Source organism: Desmodus rotundus, chromosome 3 (assembly GCF_022682495.2).
Source record: "Desmodus rotundus isolate HL8 chromosome 3, HLdesRot8A.1, whole genome shotgun sequence".
Taxonomy (NCBI): domain Eukaryota; kingdom Metazoa; phylum Chordata; class Mammalia; order Chiroptera; family Phyllostomidae; genus Desmodus; species Desmodus rotundus.
The window spans coordinates 163,266,204-163,291,726 of NC_071389.1; the positions used below are offsets into that span (position 1 = coordinate 163,266,204).

General features: G+C 41.2%; 1 protein-coding gene and 1 pseudogene across 7 annotated transcripts in view; both read right to left on the reverse strand.

Moving 5' to 3' along the window:
* The window catches only part of DNM1L (dynamin 1 like), a 42,892-nt gene extending 28,941 nt beyond the window's left edge, over positions 1–13,951 (reverse strand). For 3 of the 7 annotated variants that reach the window (XM_024575477.4, XM_024575475.4, XM_024575479.4), the window contains exons 1-2: positions 13,693–13,945; positions 3,131–3,278 (exon numbers count right to left, since the gene is read on the reverse strand). In XM_024575477.4, coding sequence (XP_024431245.1) covers positions 3,131–3,278; positions 13,693–13,794 — 250 coding nt within the window. In that variant the 5' untranslated portion in view covers positions 13,795–13,945. Of the gene's footprint in view, positions 1–3,130; positions 3,279–13,692 lie in introns of all 7 variants that reach the window. The other 4 variants (XM_024575476.4, XM_024575474.4, XM_024575478.4 and 1 more) reach the window with 2 other exon arrangements.
* LOC123478175 (heterogeneous nuclear ribonucleoprotein M pseudogene) lies at positions 4,998–5,803 on the reverse strand (annotated as a pseudogene).
* Positions 13,952–25,523: the final 11,572 nt, after the last annotated feature.

A 25,523-nucleotide genomic window follows, 5' to 3' on the forward strand; every position in this document is an offset into this window, starting at 1 on the left:
TTCCATTATTCAAAATTTACAACTATATAATTTCTATTACAATTAATTCTAATCAGATGGATGTATATTTTAAGTGACATAAATGAAGCAGGCTGTGAGCCGTGATCTATTTTTATTTTCCATTACAACTAATTATGTCACTTCTGGTTTCTAATTCTAACACAAATGGACTGAAATTAATTTACTATTCAAAAATTTGCCTTAGATACCTGATAACTGACTATGGAAAAGATATATTGCCTGGTCAAAAAGAATCTACAAAACATACCGAACACTTCTTTGAAAACCTTAAGGATAAGTAATATATACAAGTATATACTCACTAAGATTGAGCTTCATCAGGGATTGTTCTTTGAAATATGTTGAATTTAACACAACACCATAGAAACAATTTTGGTCTCTCAATTTAATCAGCATGCTACTTTTGGATTTTGTCTAAATGGAAATCTGAGGAAAGCATGATTTATTTCTTACAAATATATAAAAGATACTCCTGGAACTCAAAGTTCAAACTAAACTACCATCCCACTCTAAAAGTTTAACATTGTTTTTATTAATATTTTATCGGAAACTTCTATTACACTGGCACAAGTAGGGGACAAGCTTAAAAATGAAATCGATGCACTGATGCTTCAATTATCCGATGTAATTAGCAGAATAAAGGATCTCACACTAAGTAAATTTTCCCGGTAATTAAGTTATACATACAGTATTAAACATTAAAATATTTTAGTTAAGCTAGTTTTGATGATCTCTATGTAAACGAGATTACATTGTTTGCCCTGGCAGGTGCAGCTCAGTGGACTGAGTGCTGGCCTGTGAACCAAAGGGTCACAGGATCGATTCCCAGTCAGGACACATGCCTGGGTTTTGGGCCAGGTCCCCACTTGGGGGTGTGCGAAAGGCAACTGATTGATGTTTCCCTCCCTTCCTCTCTCTCTAAAAATAAATAAATAAAATCTAAAAATAAAATGGATTATATTGCTCTATGTCATCTTAGAAGACACTCTTCTTAAATTAGCCTATTATTGGTAACTTCAGCCTTTGTTACATAACAAAGCCCTCTGAGGCCATAAATCCCTGTACAAAATGGTTAGAGACTGACTTTTCCCCTTTCTGGAAGTTTTTCTGATGACATTTCCCTCCCTTTCTCCTCTCCGCCAGGCTGTCAGGTGGCTCGCACTCTTCTGACTGGCTAAATGCTGTTCTGCATCACTCGAATTTCCTCTGGGTTCCAGTGCTTCATGACTGGGCGAACTGTTAATCGCAGGGAGAAAGAGGCTCTGAGGAAAAGCTAAGGAACTCTCCTAGTTATTAATAAGACACATGAAATCTAGTCCTCAAAATTTAAGAAATCTATTGTGTGTTCTGGGTAGCTGAATTGTCATTTTAAGTGAGGTTTTATTATTTACAGAAAAAAATAAGCACTAAGCTTGAAGAAATAATATATACAAGTGCAGGTAAAGAAATGCAGATTTACTAACCAACCGCCAAGAAAGACATCGATAAAACACAGGGGACACACAAGCAGAGAGTGAGAAACTACGACTTCTGTAGCTAAACGTCACCCTTCTCCAGAGACACTGCCCTCACCCCACTCAGTCTCTCAGTGAGCAGGTTATCGCCACCTGCCCTTTTCAACGTGACGGAAAAAAAGGAAAAGTTGAAAGAAAGACATTTAATGAATGCCATACAATTTATTAAAGTTTTAGTTTAAGAATTTTGGAAATTTAATTGAATGTTAGTGGGAATAAAATTCTTATAGTATAATTCTGTATATTTGAATCTGGACCATAAATTAGTGCAAAATGATTAAACCCAAGGCCCAGAATTTCAATAATAAAAATATATTAGAAATGCAAGGTAATAAATAATATACCAAGAAGGTACCCAAAAGCACCCCTCCCCATATCCTTGTGCAGTCTATGCCCCCAAATTACTTGGTAACATCTACAACTTCACTAATTTGGTCCAGTGGTTAACTTCACACAGTCATTGTAAATACTCATTACAGGTCTCTTTTCCCCTTGCAGGGGGGGTTGGGAGAGGATCAAGTTACCACCATCAGTGCTCCTATAGTCAGTGAACGAAAAAGTCATACACAGAAATTACAGGAATCATACACAGAAATCACACAGGAACTTCAATTCATCAACACCATTACCGTCTTAGAGCAGGTTAAGGAAACAGAATGAACCTGCATGAACACAGCTCTCCACAGACGAGAACCAAACACGGCCCTGTGCTGCAATGTCATGTAATAATTAGAGCTACTTTACAGACTTTCCAAATCTGGCAGAGAGTCTGAGCCAAACACTGAACTAAAAAAGAGAAGATTAAATATTACGTTTCAAACCTCACTAATCGAAATTATTAATATAGGATACATATTTAATAAGCAATTTAAAATCTGATCAACACAAACAGCATTTCTTAAAATATTTTCAGTTTAACCAAAGGAGTGTGACAAAGGACAGTGTATATTTCCTTATCTTAATAATCCACATTTTACTATTTGGGGGGGAGAGATCTAAAAATCAAAATAGTGTGTGCATATAGGTAAGCCTTAGCAAGAGAGGGATAGTAAAAAAAGATGATAAAAAATCAAAACTTTCTAAAAATAATATTCATCTTATTGAAGGGCAAAAGATTCAAAACCTAGGCATAGTGGTAAGATCAGAAAAGAGAAGTTGAAACAACATCGGTTTGCTGAAAAGCAGTCATTTTAATCTTATTTAAAATAAAATCTTTAAACTAGAATACACATTATTTAAATTCTAAATCAAAGCAAAAATATTATTTCAAACAACAGGATAAAACATTTAAAACACTCAAGACAAAAACTTTTTCTTTAAAATAACTGATTCCTGTTTGCCGAGTATCTTACTAAACCTCCATTAAACAGCAAAATGGTTTACTAAACTGAACACCAAAAAGGCATTATTCCAAACGAGTTTATCACTCTCCTCAAAACAACAGAAAGTACTTTTTCTTTTTACATGAAAAAAGAGGCATACAACTTCTCTGCACAGACTTCTGATTCTGCTACAGCCACTAATTTCTGTCTAATCAATTGTCTTTAAGATCTGACCACAAATAATAATAACTCTTATTTCAATTTAAAAGTTACCATTTTCTTCTCCTGTTGTTTTTCGTTTGTCTTCAGGTGAAACATGGACGAGCTGCAGAATGAGCGGTCTCCGGGTGACAATGCCGGTGCCTCTGGGAAGCAGGTCCCTCCCCACCAGGCTTTCTAGCACTGAGCTCTTTCCACTGCTCTGAAAAGAAAATATGCAAGAGCAAAGTGAGTTTAACAGATTTTTTTTTTTTTTTACAACTCAACACTATATGAACACAGCAGCATACATGGCACTGTATTAAAGAAAAAATGCGGGGACTTTTAAATGAAAATTGTTACATTTTTCTATTATATGATTGTTATTTCTTTAACATAAAAAAATCCAAAAAGAAAGAATAAGTAAGTACCACTCCTCCATAATGTTCCTACCTTTCCGACAGTCTTCCAACCAGATTTTCAAAACCTCTGTAACATTAGCATATGTAAAATTATGCTTCTAGTATGTAGTTATTTTACTTTCAGTGGGGTAGTACTATATGTATTTTTCTCTAACCTGCTTTTACTTTAATGTAACAATCAGGGATATCATTGTATATCAATATATTAACTATTGTGTTTAACAGTTAAATAGTATTCTACTGTGTATAACACCAAACCCCAATTGCTGGACATTTAAATGTTTTTTGCTACTATTGCCAATGTTGCAAAGTACATGCTTTGCACATTCAACCTTACTTCTCCTATTACCTTATTAGATTTATCTCAGTAATGAAATTTCTGTGACTAAAGATCATACAGACGTTGAGCACTCACAGACAGCGGCCAGCCGCACTCAGGATGGCAGGCCCCAAGCTATTTTCCCCTCAAATTTGTTACGTCCCCATCAGCACTGGGCATATTACTTGTTTTTCAGGGACTGGTATTCATTATCAAAGTCATATTTGATGTCAACAAGATGCCATAACTACAAAAAAAAAAAAACTGTACACATTGCAAACAATTGAGGTTGCAAACAACCTCAATGCAAACAATTAAAGGGAACCCCAGTAATTCAAATTACCCCAAAAAGCAACTGAATTTTTAAAACATCTTTACATATCCAGCCAACAAATTTAAATGGTTAACAAGAAAAAATACAAATTCAGAGGTCTGGTTTCGCTGTTTAAATAAGGCAGCTGCTTAAACATTTCTATCGATTTGAACAACAATCTCTCAGACACTCAGCTTCACCCCATTCATCATCCAGCGGGCTCTCTGAGCCACTTCTGGCGACTCAAACTTAACCACACCACACCCCTCGGGCTCCCCATTCTCCATCTTGATGTCAGCACACAGCACATAGCCACATTTGCTGAATTTGTCCTTTAGCATGTTCTACGTAAAAGCAAATGGGAGATTTCATATAAATACCTAGCAGGCCTTCCTGGCCACCCCAGACAAGTGGCCTCCAGCTCCACCAAAGGAACCTACAAAGTTTCCTCCAAAGTAATCATGCTCTATCTCGATGTCATGGTCAAAGCTGGCACTGCCACTGCCACCCACGGCCAGGTCCATGTGTTCAATGCCAGCACTCAGGACCGAGCCTGTGGTGGGACTCATGCACTCCAGGCCCATGTGCTCTAGGCTGTTAGTGCCCATTCATTCCAGGCCCATGCGCTCCAGACCAGTGGTTATACAATCCATCATGGAACCCCTGCCCTCAGGCCAGCCCCCAAGCCTGCGGGTACCATGCAACTCAATGGCAGGGCCCACACGCGCCACACCGAAGCCCATGTGCCCAATGGTCTGGCCCACAATGGGTGCAGCCATGAGCTCATGGCCAAAGCCCATGCTGGCACCCAAGTGCTCCACACCAGACCCAATGCACTCCACGTCTGGCCCATGCAGTCGAGGCCCAGTAGGCCCTTGAGCTAGATGCCTGGGCCCAATCAGTCAATGACCAGGCGCATGCGCTCAATCTGAGCCCACACTACCCATGCCATGGCCAAGCCTGCACCCATGTGCTCCATGCAGTCATCCCCAATGCTGGGGCCCATCCACTTGATCCCAGGGACACGGCCTCCACCCTCCACCTTTATTATGCCCATGTTCATCCCAGATCCAAATCTACCCAAGTTTTCCACACCACAACCAAAGGACCCCTCCACACCTTCCATTTTATTTATTCCAAACCCTATGCCTTCCATTCCCACTGTTGCGTTTCTCATGCCAATGCCTTTATTCAGGCTATTGGCATTGACAGGCTGCCCTCCTGGTCCCTAACCCCATGCCAATACCACCAAGTCCATGCAGAAGTTGCAAACGCTTAGGAGAGAAAAAAAATCTCCCTTTGCTAAGGTCGTCTCATCCGTTTTCACATGCACAGGTCTATGAAACGGCAGCTGCCCATTAAACACTGATATAGCTGGCACAGTTTCAATCCACTATTCCAAAGTAACAGCGCCTATTCCATGACTTTTTCCATCTTTATCCTCAAGAATGTCTGCCTGGACCACCACACCAGCCATCCTAAAAACTTCTTTCAGTTTCTTCCGGCCAACTTGATAATCCAGATTTGCTGTAAATACTGTGCTTCCAAATCTTTTGCATTGCTCTCCTGGCATGTTCCCTATCAGGATCTTCTTTGACTTCCAGTAGTTGCCCACTCAGACTGTGCTGGTTCAGAACTTTAGCAGCTTCTTTCATGCTGTCTTCCATCATGAATTCAAGAACGTCACACCCCCCTGACTTTTCTTCAGCATCCAATTATTAGTAATATATTTTTTAAAGATTTTATTTATTTTTAGAGAGGGGGAAGGGAGGGAGAGAAACATCGATGTGCAAAACATCTATTGGTTGTTTTCTGCACACCTCCAATCAGGGACCTGGCCTGCAACCCAAGCGTGTGCCCTGACTGGGAACTGAACAGGCAGGCAACCTTTTGGTTTGCAGGAGAATGCCCAACCTAGTGAGCCACACCCATCAGGGCCTTCAGAATCCATTTAAAAGAGCTCCACGTATGTTACCTCACCAACTTTTTCCTTAACCAGGTATTTAAGTGACTGCCACTTCGCATCAAAAGGTATATTTGTAGTGAAGGCTCTATATCTTTTGGTTGGATTGGCGTATGGCTCAAAGCAACTGCCTCCTCTTTTTATATTTTTCTCCTTCATTTTCCCATTCCGGGTAGGTTGGCTGTTCTCCTTCACCTTTCGAGCTGGAGCCCTGCTGCCCCTTGGCACCCCACCCTCCCCATTTTGGGCTCTCACCCTCCCACCTCAGCCGCTGCTTAGACTCCTGCTGCCGTTTTTTTCTGCTTCTGGGCTTTGGGTCAGACAATGCCACTGTTTTGAATCTCTGCTACTTTGACAGATGAACAATGATAGCTTATTTAAATTTGTGTTCCTTTATTATTCAAGTCAAGCTTCCTTTTGTTTAAGAGCTTTCTATATTTCCCCTTCTGTGATTTGCTTGTTCAAAGACTGACATTATATTAGTTTTAGAATGCTCTTTATCCATATAAGTATTTCATGTTTTGCTGTTTAACAGTTTACCCAACTTCTTTTTTTTGAAAATTCCAAAGCCCCAAAAGAGTTGCAAGAATATCAACAGTGCCCTGGCTGGAGTGGGTCAGTGGCTTGAGTGCCAGCCTGCAAACCAAAGGATTACTAGTTCCTTTCCCAGTCAGGGCACATGCCTGAGCTGCTGGCCAGGTTCCCAGTAGGGGGCGCACAAGAGGCAACCACACATTGATGTTTCTCTCCCTCTCTTTCTCCTTCCTTTCCTTCTAAAATAAATAAATAATTTTTTTAAAAAGGAGTATCAACAGTGAATACCCATATATCTTAACAAAGATGCACTAACGTTTTAACACAATACTTTGTCCCTTCTTACACACACATACATTTTTCTTTTGTATCCCATTTGACAGTTACATATATTAGGAAACTTCATCCCTAAATGTTGAGGCATATCTCTAAGAACAAGGGCGTTCACCCTGGCCAGGTAGCTCAGTTGATTGGAGTGTCATCCTGCACATCAAAAGGTTGCAGGCTCAATACCCTGTCAGGGCACATACCTGGGTTGCGTGTTTGAGACCCAGTTGGGGCGCACATGAGAGGCAACCAGTCGATGTTTCTCTCTCATATCAATGTTTCTCACTCTCTCTCTCTCTCTCTCTCTCCACTATATATATCTTCTGGTGAGGATTTAAAAAAGAAAAAGAACAAGGGCATTCTTCTATATAGTCACAATTCAATGATCACAGTCAGAAAATTCAACATAGATAATAATACAGCAGGTCCTCAAGGAGGGTTTATTTACAAGTGGACTATTGACAAAGCCCTCAGTGAGGCTTAGGGGAATCACAAGGAGTAGTGCAATAACCCAGGCCAGTACAACAAAGAGGCTCTGATCACCCACAGGCACCCGGAGAAAGGACTAGCCAACAGACATATGAAAAGCTACTCAAAGAAATGCAAATCAACACCTCAAGATGCTAACTCATACCTGTTAGAATGACTATTATCAAAAAGACAAGAAATAATGTGTTTCTGAAGACGTGGAGAAAAGGGAACCCTTGTACACTGTTGATGGGGATGTAAATTGATGCAGCCACCTGGAAAGCAGTATGGCATCTCCTCAAAAAATTAAAAAGAGAACTACCAGATAATCCAGCAATTCCACTCCTGGGTACTTATCTGAAAGACACAAAACACTTAACTCAATCAAGACATACGCACCCCTATGTTCACCGCAGCATTATCCACAATAGCCAAGCTACGGAAACAATGTAAGTGTCCACTAGCAGATGAATGGATAAAGAAAATGTGATATATGTAATGCAGTATTATTTGGCCATGAAAAGGAAATTCACAACTACATGGATGGACCTTGAGGGCATTAGGCTAAGTGAAATGTCAGACAGAGACACACATAACATATGATCTTACTTATATGTGGAATCTTATTTAAAAAAAACAAAAAAGGAGACTCACAGATACAGAGAACAGACTGGTGGTTGCCAGAGGCAGAGGGTGGGTAAAATGGATGAAGACGGTCAAAAGGCAAACCCTTCCAGTTATAACACTAAGTCCTGGAGAGGAAATGCACAGACACATGCAGCAAGATGGCTACAGATGACAATACTGTGTTGTACATTTGAAAGTTCTAAGAAAATAAATCTTAAAAGTTCTCATCAAAAGATTAAAAAAATTGCAACTGTATGTAATAGATGGTCACTAGATTTACTGTGGGGATCATTTCAAGATACACACACGTCATACCGTGGTACACCTGACACTAATGTAATGTTATGTGTCAATTATATCTCAACTTTTAAAAAAGAAAACAATCATATGTATCAGCACATACAGAACAAAACAAAAACGTCTGTGGGCTCCCAATGTTTTGCCTCAGTATTACCAATGGTGTTGGCTCCCTCAACAATTGTTCCATCAGTGCTTGTTTCCCCTGGTGATTTAAACACCCAACGAACATCCGCACTCTTTCCAGGAAGGTCAGTGGATACAGGAGTTGCAATGTGGCAGACGTCGCAACTGGCTTGCTCTGAAAATAGAGTGGCCTTTTGCTTTTTTCCATCTCCACGTACTCCCAAAATCGAGTAAATATCCTGTGTATTTAAGGACTAAAGATCTGTGCGCCTTATCACAGTGTCATCTTTTAGTTTCTTCCAAATTGTAATGTATTGACACTTATAATGTTCTGAATCTAATTTATATTCTGAAATGGGGCCTTTCGATGAAAAATCTTTGTCATATTTTTAGCTCTTTCTCTCATCAGTTGGGTGTGGGGAGCTGTAAATATTCATTCATGTCACATTAACCAAGGCTTACTCAGTTTTCAATGTCTAAGTTCTTATTTTTCATTGTATAAGACAGGTCTCTCAATTCTTTATTTGCCCTTAATATAACAGACAAAGATGTACTTAGTTTTTTAACTTATTTGGTAATAATTTTAGATATACAGAAAAGTTTCCTTAATATTTACCTCATTTATTTTAAATGTTTCTCATATCCTTAGAAATGTTAATTTTATAGTATTTAAAATAAATAAACTAAAATGTTATTACCATATAGGTGAAATCCTCTACCAGTTGGCAAAGTTTAAATCTGAAATCTAAGCCACTTATAATGTACGGTGTTAAAGTGTGGTTCTTGTATTGAATAATACTGCACATATAACTCAGTAATATTAACACTTCAACTATCTAGGATCCAAATTGGCTAAAGTGCTGAAGACCTAACAGTCCCTAAAGAAGGAAGTTTTTATTGGTTAACAAACTCCTGGCCCAGTGCTGTCTGAAACTTTTAAGAAATGAGTGTGATCCAGATATCTGATGAGGCCATGAACTTGTAATATCCATAAAAATCCCCACTTTTTCCAAAAAAGTAGGAAAGCATAGTATAAGTATTGGGTTGACCAAAAACTCCGTATGGTTTTGTTCATAAAATAAGACACATTCTCTATTTTCACCAATAACTTTATTGATTTGGATATTTTGACTATGTCAGCTACCTCCTGCTATTGGCTTCTAGTGGGTAGAGGCCAGGGGTGCTGCTAAACATCTTCCAATGCACAAAACAGCCCCACAGCAAAGAATTATTTGGCCAAAATGTCAATAGTACCAAGACACTTCGCAAACCACTTTTGACACGTTTGATCGGCCACAGCACCTTCTCCATACACTGAATAAATCTATTTTTGTGTTTCAGTTGTGTTTTGACCTTTCTTGAAATAATAAAGCATAATACATCAAAAATGTTGTGTATTTTCTTCCATCTTCATTATTAAAATGACTGCACAAAAACTCACCAATTTTGATAAGCTTTTTTTAAATGCACACTGATACGACAGCTGTCACAATACAATCTAACAAAAATGTTTTGAATGAAGTTAAAGACAACTCAGGATTACTAGAACCATTGTATGGAAAAAAAAATAAACTAACGCTTTGGCCAACCCACTATTTAGCTGTAAAAAGTAATGGAGTACTGATCTATGCAGCAACACAGGAGAATCTATAACATCATGCTGAGCAGAAGCTGCCAGACACTTCTGCTGCGCACCTGGAACTAATACAAAATAACATTAAATGTAAGCTGTCTTTGGAAAAAAGGTCTTTAAATATAAAAAAGGAAGCCAGACACAAAAACCACATATTCTATGATTCCATTTATATAAAATGTCCAGAACAGGCAAAGCATTAGATATTGGGAGTTAGGTTAGTGGTTGCCAGGGGCTCTGGGTGGGACTTACTATGGAGTGACCACTAGTGGGTGCACAGTTTCTTTCTGAGGTAATGAAAATGTTCTGGAATTAGTGGTGGTGGTTGCACAACCTTGTGAATATACTAAAACCACTAAACTGCAAAATTTATAATAGTGAATTTTATATGAATTATATTTCAATTTTTTTAATGTTAAATAAAATAATTGGTTTGCAAAGTTGGTTATTTAAAACTCAAGATTCCGACCTGGCTGGTTGAGCGTGGACTGCAAACCAAATGCTTGCCAGTTGGATCCCCAGTCAGGGAACATGCCTGGGTTGAGGGCCAGGTCCCCAGTAGGGGGCGCACGAGAGGCAACCACACATTGATATTTTCTTCTCATTCCCCTTCCCTACCTCTCTAAATAGTTTTTTAAATCTTTTTTAAAAAAAACCCCACCAAGATTCCACTTCTTTTTGCATTTGTCTGAATTCTATACTGAAGAGTACTATAGAATACTGAAATCACTGAAATAAACAGAAAAGTGAAAACTACATTTCTAGCAACACTGAGCCAGAGTCTCAGGTTCATGTCATCTACATCGGGATTCCTATCCTGGGTGGTGGCTTCGATTACATGCCAGAGGGTTCCCCCTTTCAATTCTCAATTTAAGAAATAGTGATTAAATTTCTTGAATTGACTCACAGAAGTTATTTAAGTCTTATCTCCTCCTCCACCTGCAAAGTACACCATAGTCAAAAGTATCAACCTTCTCTCCACATTTTCTGTTCTTACCACAGAAAAGGTCTCAGCTACAGAAAACAGGAAAGCAATTTAGCTAATTCATGAAATCTGTGAATGATCCACAGCTGTAAACATGATTTCCTCTTCTCAACTCCAAATCTCTATGCCCCAAATAAGTATTGGGTAATTTAAGAAATCAAAGTTTAAAAGCATTTAGGGAATAGCAACGGTTTCCTAGGAACTGATACTTTGGAGCAAGAATGCCACCAAGTTGAACATGCTACTGGATGGTGGTATGCCCTTAGACTCAGGTTCCCTTCCTTGTTTGATCCAGTTTTGTGCATTTTAAAATCAAAGATTCTCTAATATTCAAATTAGGATCTATGAACTAACTACATCAAAATCACTTGTGGTACCTGGCTGCTGCTCCCCACCTCCCGCCCCCACCCACCCCGGACTTAGTAAATCAAAGTCCCTGGGGATGGAATCCAGAAAACAATTAAGTTTGAGTAACAGTGTTCTAAACAATTTGATAAAATAGCACCTGCAGCCATTTAAGGTATAGTGCCTAAGATAGAGACCACACCTGTATTATGAAGACATGATCACTGCCATTGAGTTTACCAGTCAGAACTAAGCACAGAACACTTGCATCTGGAACTCACTGTACACTATTCCATTAAAATGTGAATGCGAAGTGTGTGTTATATGTATGTTACACAACGTTAAATGACATAGGTGACCAAGTCATGGTGTACTTATATTCAAATCGAGTAGTTTTCCAACATATTGAGAAAATTATGGAAAAAAGACCCTTTTCTGTTCTTATTTAGTTCTTCTGTACCTGAATAGTACAGGATTGAATGCTGCTAATAAAGACCTAAATGCAGATCCTCATTAGATCAGGTCTAAAAACTGAGTAATTTTCCTTCTGAGTAATCTCAAACACCAACATGCAAATGTGGTATGTAGCAGTCAATGCTAGGGTGGTTTTTGCTAGCACATGCTAATGGTTGTCACATGGTGAGATCTTTACCTTTCTACCCCGCCCCTCCCAATTTTGCCAACACGTTTACTCACTGAAATAAACTATGCTGCATAAGGAAAATGATTCTTGATTTTAAACTATTCATGCTAACACACCGTAACGCACACACAATACAGATTCTTTTTCTGCTTCAAGAGTAAAAAGCATTGAGAATCTCTTAAAATTACATGGAAAGTTTCCAGTCTACCACTAGGAAACATCTCCAAATTAACTACCAAAGACTTAATTTATATTATCTCTAATTCTATGTAGCAAACAAGTTTTGATGCTAAAAGCATCAATGTTTTAAAACATTATCTAGTTACAGTGAACAATATTCATTCAAAATATTTATGGAGCACCTACTACATACCCCCAGACTGTTCCAGGGGCTCAGCATAGGAATACAGCAGTGAAGAAAATATGCTCCATAAAAATACTGGTTATACAATAATTTATTACATGTTGATGATTCAGAGTCGTTAGTCATTACAGATATTAAGTGTTACAAATATTACAACATGTGTAGACAGGACCGAGCAGAATCTACACAGATCTTATGGCAGACCCAGGAAATCTGTTTCTGAAATAATTTCTATTGCTTCAACTATTTAAAAGCACAGACACACAGTACAGGATATCTACGGCTTCCAAACTTTCCAGTATTTGCATAAACTCTACACATGTAATATTTTCAACATTAAGTTCCCTGTCATAGTACTGACACTTCTCGATAGAAAAGATCATTAAGATCATTGATTTAAAATCAATATACTAAGTAATCTCTCAAACGCACTTCTCTGAACTCTAATAAATTTCCTATGATTCCTCTTCAACCAAGAAAAGCAGCAGGCAGAGAAAATGAAACTTATACTTCTCTGTCACTCTAGAAATAACATTATTTCTTCAACATTTCTGCATATAAAAAAACTATGTGATCTGTAAGAGACCAGAGAAATTTGATGCCCAATTTACATGGAAGGCACAAACCACAGCCTATGCAGAAAAATGGTATACTCCTTCCTAACACCCAGGTTTGGGCTTTTGGGTTTATGTTTGTTTAACTGCTTCAGCGTTCTCGAAACCTTGGAGGGATAGGTTACACTGCAGAACACTCAGGTGCTACAGAGTAGCGGCCTTCTCCCACCGGCCCGCGCCCGGTCCCGAAACTGCACCCGCAGCCCCTTAGCAAGGGAAGGAGGAAAATAAAACACTCCGCCGCCCGGAAACCAACCGAGAAGGGGCTAGCGGGCACCCCACGAGTCAGTGCGCCCCGCGTGCAGCGCGCGTCCCCCAAGTGCCCTTGGAAGCAGCGGCCGCGGGGAAAGCCGCGCCCGGTCCCGGAGGACTCCAGTTCCGCCCGACGGTTCGTCCCTTCCCCACCCCGCCCCGGGGACCGCGGGGCCCGCCGCACCGGCTCCGCCCCTCGCCTCCCCGCCAGGACCCGACTCCCAGCCTCGGTGCCAGGCACCTCAGGGCGGGCAGGCGCAGCGGAGTCCGGGAAGCCCCGGAGCCCCGAGCAGCGCCGTCGGCCCGCAGGCCCTAAAGGACGGCCGGGGAGCGATCGCCGCCGCAGCCCCATCCAGGCCCGCGCCCCGGGCTTTGGCCTGAGCGCACGTCGCTGTCGTCTCTCACCTGCGTTCCCACCACGACGATCTGAGGCAGCTGGATGATGTCGGCGCCCACAGTGTTGAAGACGTCCTGGAGCTTGTTGATAACAGGAATTAGCGCCTCCATGACTCGGAAAACACGGGACCCCCCGCCCGGCGGTCCACAGCAATGAATGGGGCCAAGGCCCAGATCCCGCCTCCTTCCTCCTCCCCTCCGCCCTCTCCTCGGGAGACGGCACCCATTGGGCCCCGCCGGGCAGCTACCTGCCCACTCCCGGCAGGCCGTGCGCCGGGAGGGCGGTGGCAAGAAACAAAGCCTGCAGGGAGTTGTAGTTCGGCAGCGGAGCAAAGCCAACGCCTACGGGTTCCAGAAAGCTGTGCGGCACTGGCGGGCGCCGAGCCGCGAGGAGCGCCGTTTGGTAGTGGGGTGCTTCCTGGCTCTTATCTAAAGACTAGAGAGCGAGCCCGGAGAGTAGGAGGAAGGAGATATAGTTATGCCTCTGCTCGAGACATTGGGTGGGAAAATGCCAAATATGTGTTAAGTACAGCAGAGTCTCTTGATTATCCAAGATGTCATTTCCTTTTGAGGACGCTTTCTCAATAAGGACGTGTTGGAAAGGCTTAAATCGCTCCTAGCCTCAGACAACCCAGCCAGGTGTAAAAGGTCTGTAGGCTGACGATAGTAGCTGGCGTGGGATGCTATTTTGCAAAAATACAAAACCAGCCCGGATTAGAACACGGTTCTTCAGGATTTTTGTGAAAACGTGTTCAGAAATTAAGAGTGTCAGAGTTTTAGAGGGCAAAGGCCGGGTCCTTGTTCTCTATATTCGGTATAAGATGTTATTCACTGTGGCCTGATTCCCGACAAAGTGAAGATCTGATAACTGTCTTACTAGCTTTTTGCAAAGTGTGCCTACTGTTCTATTCCTAAATGTTGTTTTTCTTTTTAGCCAGATACTATCTTCTACTCCAAACCTCCAAGGTTTCCTGTCTCAAAGTAAAAAAAGGTGACATTTGAGCAAAGATCCAAATTAGGTGAGGAGAAGGCCCCCTTCCCTACTTTTTCTCCATAGCATTTATCTCTATCTAGCATGCTACGCGTTGAACTTGGTTACCCTCTCTCACCTTTTGCTAGATTTTCAGTTCCTAGAAGCCAGGGATTTTTGACTGTTTAACTCACTGATGCATCCCCAGCCCCTAGAAAGTGACAAGATAGTCTCAATCTCAGTCCCCTCTGGGTTTACAGCTCGACAGAGGGCCATTATAGATAAATGGGTGAAGTCTATAATTGGGTGTATTATGGAGCACATAATCGGAGCACTTTTTCCAGTCTGAGGGGAGCAAAGTTCAAGCAAGGCTTCCTAGGAGTCACTAGATTTAATCTCCATGAGGGCAAGGACCACCAGCAGTATAGAAGCAGTAGGTGCAGCGCTCCACTACAGCCACCTGAAGGAGCCCTGGGGAACATGCAAGACACGTGGTAGGCACTCGATACATATTTTTAAACAAAGGAACGAAGGTAAGCTAAGACCTGGAGGTCCACTAGTGGTGATTCAGCATATTATCAAGTTTTATACACATTGCCTTCTCTTTGGTTCAAAAATTTCAGAGACAAAGTGAGAAAAAAAATTGAAAACTCCAGAAAACAGAGAACAAACAAGAGAGAGGAGGTAGGCACATGGCGAAGCTCTGTGGGGTAGCCAGTCACTGTTTCACAGGGGCAAGCTGCCCTGGGACAAAAACGATGCAACTACAACATTTTCCCTTATTTGTGGCACCAATAGACATAGACTTTGCCTAATTGCTAATGGTAAAATTAAAAGAGCAAGCATGCATACATTCCAGAAAGACAAGTGTCATGAATTTTACAAGACATTATATATTTCCCTTTAATTATTCCAGTCAAATATCTCTTGTGATGGAACATCCAGAGCCTTGTATTAACGTGCCTCAGGAGCAATAGCAACCGCTTTTTAATTCTATTTTTTTCTAGGGGAAGGAAGAACGATCACATGGCCAGGGCTGAAAAGTTCTATCACTGTCATCACCAGTTAGGTTTATGCAGGCTTGTCCAGTACTAGTTTAGATACTAGAACATTGAGTTTATTGGGCACATTAAAGTGTTTGAGGCTAGAGGAGCAGGAAGTGGTGAGGCCTTGAAAGAGAGTGGCTCTAATGTGATAACATTAAATAAAAACCCACACACAAGGGAGGACACTCTATGTGCAATGTTTGCTGGAGACAGAGCAAACCTATTTGGCTTTTCACATTTTAAGTTCAGAACACTCTTGCTTGTGGGAAAGCTACTTAGCCAGTAAATATGACTTTCCTCATCTAAAGTAAGGCAATGTGTTTGTTTCTCAGTGGGTTGCTATGAAATCAAATTAAGCCATTATCAGGTACTGTCTCCAAAGGCTTTTTAAAAAACCACTCCCTCAGCCATCCCTCTCTCACTATACGGTTATTGTTTAGGCAGAACAGTTTGGTTGCAAGTCACAGAAATTAAATTCAAACTAATGCACTCAGAACGAGGAATTACTTAACTTATACAACCAAAGGGCTAACAAGGCCTCAAAAATAACTGCAACCATAGGCTCAGGGAGCGTCAGAATTCTCTCTCCCTCCCCTCCCCCCTTCTCTCTCCATCATGTCCTTCATTCCCTCAAATCAGTTTATTCCTGTGAATGAGGGGTGCAGGCAGTGGCGGAGGCCCTGCAGGGGTGTCCAACCTGTAGCCCACCAGCCGCATGCATCCCGGGATGGCTGTGAATGCAGCCCAACACAAAATCGCAAATTCACTTAAAACATTATGATATTTTTTGTGTGATTACACGTCACCATGTTTTTAATGTGTGGCCCAAGACAACTCTTCTTCATGTGGCCCAGAGACGCCAACAGGTTGGGCGCCTCTGCTGGAGGCTCTCACTGACATCTCCCTCTGAGCAGGTGAGGCGGAGCAAATTTGGGGAGGAACTGAAACCAGGTTTCCACCCTGTTTTTCTGGTATATGAATTTCCTATTGCTGCCTTAACAAATTACCACAAACTTAGTGGCTGAAAACGACAAAAATGTATTATCTTACAGTCTTGTAGGTCAGAACTCTCTCTCACTGAGTTAGCAGTTCTCACTGAGCTAAAATCAAGGTACCGTCAGGGCTGCGTTCCTTTCTGGAGTCTCCACAGAAGAGTTCATCTCCTTGTTTTTTCCACATTTGAGACGGCTCACATCCCTAGCTCTTGATCCTCTTCCGACATCTTCAAAACTAGCAAGGTCACATCTCTTTGACCCTTCATTGTCACCACGTCTCTCTCTGACCACAGCCAGGAAAGATTCTCTGTGTTTAAGAACCCACGATTAGATCGGCTCCCCTGGGTCACCCAGGACAGCCTCCCCCCCACAAGGTGTGTACCTTTCATTATGTCCGCAAAGTCCCTTTTGCTATGTGAAGTTCACGGGTTCCAGGACTGAGGGCAAGGGCATGTGAGAGGGGTCCTATTTCTGCCTACCACACTGGGTGGAGGTGATGGGTCTGGGGATGGGCCTGACCAAGCAAGGCCATTTAGAGGCCTTCCCTGAGAATTTTTTTCACTCAAGTTAACCAGAGAATTTTCTCTCTCATTATGGAGCTATAATAATGTGAGTCACTGTCTTCAGAGGTCATATTTCCTACCACATGGAAAAAATCGGTTTTGGAAAATAAAGTAGACTTTTTATTCATCATAAAAAAAACCTTTCCAGATCCAACAATTGTTCCCTATTTCTAAATGTACATATATACCACATAATCTAGGAATTCTAATCCCCAGAAGTAATCACTCCCTCTTTTCTTTGTTGCTCTTTCCCCATATTATTACACTATTCTTTATTCAGTGCTTACTGCCTGTGAGGCACTGCACTGAGCATTTTACAATTGCCTTGTGGGATAGGATTATGGATGTGGAAACTGATGCTTCAGGCGTTTAAGTGAAGTGATACGTTTATGTGGTTAGTATGTGGCAGAGCTGGGATCAAAGGAGGCTATTTGGCTGACTCTTAACGTCTATACGTACTGCCTTATTTCTTCATTCATTTCCGCACTTATTCAACTTATACTTATCAAGTACCTACTAGGCATAAGGGTCTTAGCCAGGTGCCTTATTTGCTAAGGGGCGGGGGGACTGTGGGCATGACAGTAACTTGCCCTCCCCCCTTAGCCAACAGTGAGCTTATTGAGGGCAGAAGTGGCGTCTTATTTAGCTGGTTGTGTCCACTGTTTAGTGTGGTGCCTGTTGCATAACACCACTCTAATAAACTGGGGGTTGGGCTTCCTTTTATTTTACTGGAAAGTCTGGAAAGAAAAGATTTAAGCAACTGGTACAACTGCAGCTAGGATTTGCAATCAAACACAGAGAAAACATATTGAGCTAGCCTGGCATAGGAGTCCTCATCAGAACAGCTGCCGTGTTACTTTGCTAGGGAGTACGCTGGCTTTGTTCTAAATTAAAATCCCTAATAAGAGAAACTTCATTTTAAATTAAATTATTAACTGGAAAAGATTTAGTAATTCTTGAAAAAGATCATTCAGACAATTTGTTACCACCTAAGTATCCAAGTTAATTTTATGCCAACATTTTGATCATCAGTCATATCCAAGCTGCCGTTATCCATGTCTTGAAACTGTAGTGCAATGTACAGATCTACCGTTAACAAAAAATACACAACTCTGACAGGGAGGCCTCTTTATCATGGTTTTTCCAAAAACCGATTTTTGGAAACTGCTGGTATTTTGCAAAGATGGTAAACAGCTTTAATCAGCTTGCCCTGTCCCCACAGCCTCGAGCTTTAACGCAGGCCCTGTGAGCAGGTGCAGGAAATTCTCTGCAGAGGCAGTGGGTCAGGTGGGGCAAAAGCCAGCAATTGGAACTGGTGAGATACCGACAGCCCATTAGAGGGCAGTGTGACAACACAATTAAGTAGTTGAGTAGTAGTTAAGTAGTAGTGTCCTCAGACGCTGAGGGCCAACTCTGGTGGCCACGGGGGACGGGGTTTCGGACTGGGTGAAACAGGTGAAGGGATGAGAAGCACAAATTGGCAGTTACAAACCCATCACGGGATGTACGTACAGCATAGGGGATACAGTTAGTAATATTGATAACTATGCATGGTGTCAGCTTAGTACCGGAAATATCAAGGGCCACACTTTAAGTATATGATTGTCTAACTGCTAAGCTGTACACCTGAAACCAACATAAAATAAGATTGAAAGTATATAAAAACAAAAGTGTAGTAGAGGCCTCGCATCTCCCTACCCTATTTTACTTTTTGTTTTTAGACACCCGTACATCAATGGAATTTAGCCTTTCTTTTAATCCTCCCACCCTCAAAATGTGACAAGTTTAACTGTTTGAGATGATAGAGTGTTTTTACCTGACAGTAATGCCAAAGACTGAAAACTTCCACGTTAGACATTCCATTCTTAAACCCCTTTACCCTGTGTCTGGGAATTCCTCATTGGCGTTTTCTTTACAACTGCACAGTAGGTTCCCAAAATGTCGTTTGGAGTTCTTGGACACTTCTCAAATCTCCTTTCTCCTCTGTTTTTCAGGCTTGCTTTTTGTCTTCCCTACAGCAACTCCATTAGCCCAGCCTCGATGCTGGAGAGAAATACAGCTTCTTAGCCCTTGGTAAGCCACCTGTGTGTACGGAAAGCTCACTAACACACTGTGGTGAACAAGAGGGACACGCGCCTTGTACTTCTCCCTTCAGCAGCCAGGTCTAGTACAGACTCTGAACACCTTCCCAGTCCCTCATCTTTACTTTCTAAACAGCAGTGGGCGGCACAAGTCAATGTGAGAATTCAGAACCACTTGTCTAGAAATTCCGTGCAGTCACTGCGGACGACGGCACACGCCCGTGACAGCGAAGTTAGTGAGGCCGCACAGCACAAGCACTGACACAGCACGCGCAGTGTGTCCAAAGGTTTGTCCAGCGGCCGCCGTTTTGTTTCTGATGGCTTTCGTTCGTTCTAATTCCTCTCCAGTTACTGAACGTTAGACTAACTGGGTGGGTGGGCATGGGTGGGCAAGCAAATGTTTTTCATATTACCGTATTTTGCCATGTATAATGTGCACCCACGTTTCTGCCCCAAACTTCCAGGAAAAAAATCTTTCATTTTAATTTTCAATTCAATTTTTTATTTAAATATAATACTGATGATCATGTTCCATGGTATTATTTTGTGTACAGATATTGTTATTGTTTTCTAGAGTTATACTTTTAATGCATAAACATAAATAAAAAATTAAAAACATTTATATAGATACAGAATTAGTACCACCTATGTATAATGTGCATCCTTATTTTTCCCTCAAAAATTTGGGCAAAAGTGTGCATTGTACACAGCAAAGTACAGTAAATACACTTTTTCAGGCTAGTCAGGGACTAACGATATTATTTTAGAACTAGTACGGGATGAGAGAACAAGTTCTGAATTAATCATCCTCTTTGCAAAGCCATGATCTTACTCCCAACTCCTGAGCTATGGAATAGGAATAAAACTACTAAGGATGTGATCTACAACCAAAGTAAAAGTAAGCTTTTAAAAAGCATTAGCAGTACTAGTACCTTAGTGCAAATGTGGAAAATGGTGCACCCCCAAATCCAGACAGCAGTCTTACATGTGTGCTACTATTCACAGGAGTAGTAAAAACAAAAACGAAATAAAAATGAAAAGAGAAGAACAGGCATTAAATACTATATTAAGCACTAAAGATACAAAGGGGAACAAAACAATTTAGTGGCATTGATCCAAACTCCTCAAATCTCCTTTCTTCTCATTTCTTCATCTCAAGAAGAAAATGAACAAGGAACCAGAACTGATAGAACGGAAGTCAGCACATCAGAGAGGCATCTAGCCTGGGCTTCCTGGATGAGAGGATGAATAGGAATTGACCAGAGAAAGAGGAGGAGAAAGAACCTTCAAACCAGGCACAGGGCAGAAGCTTCATGCAATAGTGAGGAGGAGGGAACGAACATGACACATTCTGGGTGCTTTTACATAGTTCAGTGTTGGCTACACATCAGGCAGAGGAGGGTTGGTAAGGGCATGGTGAGTGGCAAAGCTTATAGCTAGCGGCTCAGTCAGAGGTGCAGTCACGGAGGAAGGAGCTTGAAGTGCAGCCCAGTGAGGAAGTGGAAATGGTAATGGAGAACATCAGAAGAGTGAGCAAAGAGACACATGAGCTTATGAATTTTATGAAGGTCACCCGACCTGTCATCCCACTGGACTGGGATGAGGTAAGGGAGGATGGGAAACCAGATAGGGAGTGTTGCAGTAATTCAAGTCAGACCCGATGGTCACATACACTAGGTGCTAATGATGGCGATGGAGACGCCTGGGAAATGACGCACTTGTCCAGAGAATGTAAAGAAAAAGATAGCCAAGGTCAGAATGGGCAATTGGAGCATTTAAGAGGAGACAATTAGAAAGATGTTCAAGAAACCATAAAATAATGACCAAAGAGATAAAAGGAAAAATAAAACAGAATGGTTTGTTCAAAATGTATTTTGTGGGCTATTTTATTTTTATTATTATTTTTTTGCTTCAGAAGCTAAAAACTGCATCGCAAATATCTTTGCAACTAGGTGTTTCAGATACAATTTTAATTCCATGAAACAAATGCATTCACACAAGGCTTCAATTATGAGCTAAATTGTGAGAGGAGGAAGAGCTACACAGGCATCCACTCTGCTGGTGCAGGCCAGGGGGAGCACCATGTGGCTCTGGAGTTCACGGTTCTGACAACGCTCTCCTGATTCTCAGAGAGTGAGAATGAGGCTGACCTGAGGAGATCCTGAGAGTGAGCTCCTGACTGCAGTAAAAGGGACATAAGTCTCCGTGCCCCGATTGTTCTGGGAGTAATTCCGGAGCCTGTTGTTCCAGTCATTCTGACAGATTCATAAGCATCCAATTAAGTGTGTTAAATTTTTTTCTGCATAAACTTCATGAAGGAGTATATTCATTGCCTAGGACTCCGGCAGCATGGTATCACGAACTGGTTGGTTTAAAACAATCAAAATTTATTGTCTCACAGTTCTAGAAACTAGACACCCTAAATCAAGATGTCAGCAGGACTGGTTCCTCCCGAGGGCTGTGGAGGACCTCTCTCCTGGCTCTCGCTGACCCCAGGCATTTCTTACCTTGTTTCGGCATAACCCCACCCTGCTCCCTGCACGTGTCACGTCCTTTCCTCCTGTGCATGTCCATCTGAGCCCAAATGTCCTCCCCTTCTATGAAGACACCAGTCAGAGTGGATGAGGGCTCACTGTAATCATTTCATTTTAAAAGGAGACAGCGGAAGGATTTTAATTCAAAAGAAATGTAACTTCATTAGCTCTGTAAGACCTCATTTCCAAGTGAGATCATATTCTGCGGTGCTGGAGGTTAGGATACAATTCAATCCATTACAAGGACTGCGACAGGAATATTTACTATTCACTAAATAATCACGTGGTTATTTCCCAGCTTCCTTCACAGTGTAGTTGAGGCCATGTGACTAGTTCTGCAAGACCTGTGAGCAGAGGTGCCACGTATTTCTTACCTGCTGGGTCAGTGCAAAGCCTTGCTGAACCTCTGCCTCCCTTCCTCTAGCTTGGCAAACTCTGAAGCCACATGTTGAGTGAGGTAGCAAGATGGACAACCCTTAACTTGGGCCCCTGAGTTTCCACACGGAATAGAGTTCTCTGCCAAACATGTCAGAATATAAAATGAGCAAAAAATAAATCTTTGTGGTGTAGAGGCATTAACATGTAGAGGTCTGTTGCAGCCGTTGGTGTTCAGCACCCTCATTAGCACAGCAGACTAACGTTACTGGGAAAGCCCCTGCCCTGTGGGTTCAGCTTGTTCCTGAAGTGGGCTTTTAAAGCATCTGCTAAAAAAAAAAAAGAAAGAAAGAAAGAAAAAAGAAAAAGGAGAGGGTGTTGTCTCTCTCAATAAAGACTTTGCAAAAATAAGAGTATAAAAATCTCTACATATCTGTAATAGGCTACATGTGCTGTTGTAACAAGATGCCACAGACTGGGTGGCGAAGCAACAGACGTTATTTTCTCACAGTTCTAGAGGCTGAAGTCCAAGATCAAGGAGCCAGCAAGGTTGGTTCCTGTTAAGATCTTTCTTCCTAGTTTGCATGTGGCTGTCTCCTGCTCGAGTTTTCCCACTGCCATTGCTCTGAGCAGTGGGGAGAGAGCCCCCTGGGGCCCCTTCCTCTTCTCACAGGACAGCAGTGCTATCAGATTAGGGACCCACCCTTAGGACCCTGTGAATTACCTCTTTACACGCCCTGTCCCAAAATACAGTTAACTGGGTATTAGGACTTCAACATATAAATTTAGAGGGGACACAATCCTAACAATATTATTACATAAATAATAGAAAATAAGAAAAGCTCCTCACCTCTGATCATACTCTCTAGAATGGAAGCACTGTGAGTAGCTTCTTTCTGTTCATACTTTTCACTGTTCTGACACAAACATATAATATAAATTAGATCGCACTTATATGAAAAAAGCTCCCTTTCATTATAGATTTTCTTCGCTCATTGCTATATGATATCTTCTGTATCAATACATAAAAATCCCAAAATATTCTTTCCAACAGCTGCATAGTATTCTCTTATAAAGATTATGACACCTCACTTTGAGTTTATTACAGTCTATGTTGCAGAAAATATCCTTACGTATGTCTATATTTATACTTAGTAATTCAGTATGGTAGATTCTCAGAAGTGGAACTGCTAAGTCAAAGAGTATGCATCCTTCAAGTCTAAATAGATACAGATGTGACAGTTTATAGTTCTAGCAAAAGTACAGTGGAGTACTCGTTTCCCCATACCCACCCTAGGATAGTATCAATATTTTTAGCTTTTCTATTTAATAGGTTTAAAAAATCACTAGTGAATTTTTGAATATATCAGTCTTTTATAATTCTTTTTCTGTGAATTACCTATTCATATTCTTGGCCTGTTTTTCTCCATTGTACTGATTATTTTAAAATACTCATTTGCAAGAGCTCTATGCATTTTTGTCTTTTAATTTTGTTAATCGTGTAGAAGTAAAGTTACAGGGCTGAATCTGGCCTTTTTACAGGTAGATGGTACCAATAAGTGTGCTGCGGGTTAGGAATCAGACCTCAAGCCGTGGAATGCAGCCAGGACAGAGGTGGCCTCTACAAATGCCTTCCCAGTGCCTAAGTATGACACTTGCAATGCCTTATCCAACAACCAGCCCAGCCGCTTTGCCGGAAGAAAAAACTTGACTCTGGAAGAGGGGAATTTTTTTATGTGTAACGGCCTAATGCTGAGCCCACCGGCTACCCTACTTGTACTCACAGGATCCACTGTGACCACGGGCTTGGGCTGAGAGATAAAAGCCTTGTGGCTCAACAGCGATGGAAAGAAGACTCTCCACACAGCGCTATATTAAGGAAGCACTTGGAAAACATTTAGAAAAAGAGAAGTGACTATGCATATTTATATATATAATTAAATTATACTTGTATATGATTCCAAATACAAGTTTTCAAAAAAGCAAGAAGAATCAGAGGAGCAACGAATAACGAAAATATAAACAATAAGAATCTTACATACCTGGAGCTTGAAGGGACATTAGCAATTTTCATCATTTTAAATTTTAGTCCAACAATATTTTACAAGTAAGGAAACCAGGGCTCAAAGAGGTAAAATGATGTGCCCAGGTTCACAGCCCCACTTACTAGAAGAGAGAGGTTTAGAAGCTCCCTGATTTAGGAGTAATGTGTGTCTCTGGATTAAAAAAAAACCCTCATACATTTTAAAGTGACTTTTAGCAGAATTGATATGTAAGTTACTAATCAGGCTTTTACAATTATTTTATATCCCTGCCCAAGCCCCAGCCACATTCTTTGGTAGGAGGTGAACTGAGGCCCTGAAGTCAACCCAAAGCCTCAAGAAGTAGCATCGTGGGATTTTACCCACAGACTTGGACTTCACCTGGACAATCAGCTCCCATAATCAGTGACTCAGAGCTTTGTTCAGTGGATAATAGCGATATATTTAAATGATCATCTAAAAACACTGTTTCTTGTGCAAATACCACATAATGGACTATGAGGTTCCATCTTCACTGTAGAAAAACAGAACGTTTCCTTTACTGAGACAAAACAACATGGCTGTGTTTTTACTTAAGTGCAGGACCAAAACAATGCGTGAATCACTTCCTCTGTAAGAGAGTGAACTGCAAACTAAGTGTGCACTATCCGAACCCTGGGCCAGGTCAGTGCTGCCAGCCCACTTCCTCAGGATGTGTCTCTCGGTGCATCTGGCTCGGTCGGTACAGTGACCAGCTGTCTCTAATTTCCTCCGAGTCCAGGTGCTCTGGTGGTGGTGGTGATAGTGGGTTAAGATTGATTCCTTAACAGCAAGAATCCATCATGCAAAGATTAAGGTTTTTAAATCCTTGACTATGTTTTTAAACCCTCAATTAGGATTCTGGCTTTGTTATTAAAATAATTTAGCTATATACAATGTTGCTTTATTTTCCTCTTAGTCACTATTCCAAAAGTCCGTACCTCTAATAATTGGATGCTTTGAAAGAAAGGTTCTGTTTTTTTCCCTTTATGTAACCCAGCTTTATAGTCAGTGTTTATTAAATGCCTGCAATGTGCCCGGCACTGTGCTGAGAATTGGGGACATCAGTGATCAAAACAGATAAAAAGCCTTACCTTTATGGAGCTTATGTTCCAGTAGGTGTAGACAAACAATAAAAACAAACATAGAAATAGCTAATCATTGAGTTTGTTACAAGATTTTAAGTACTATGAGGAAAAAATAAATCAGATTAAGG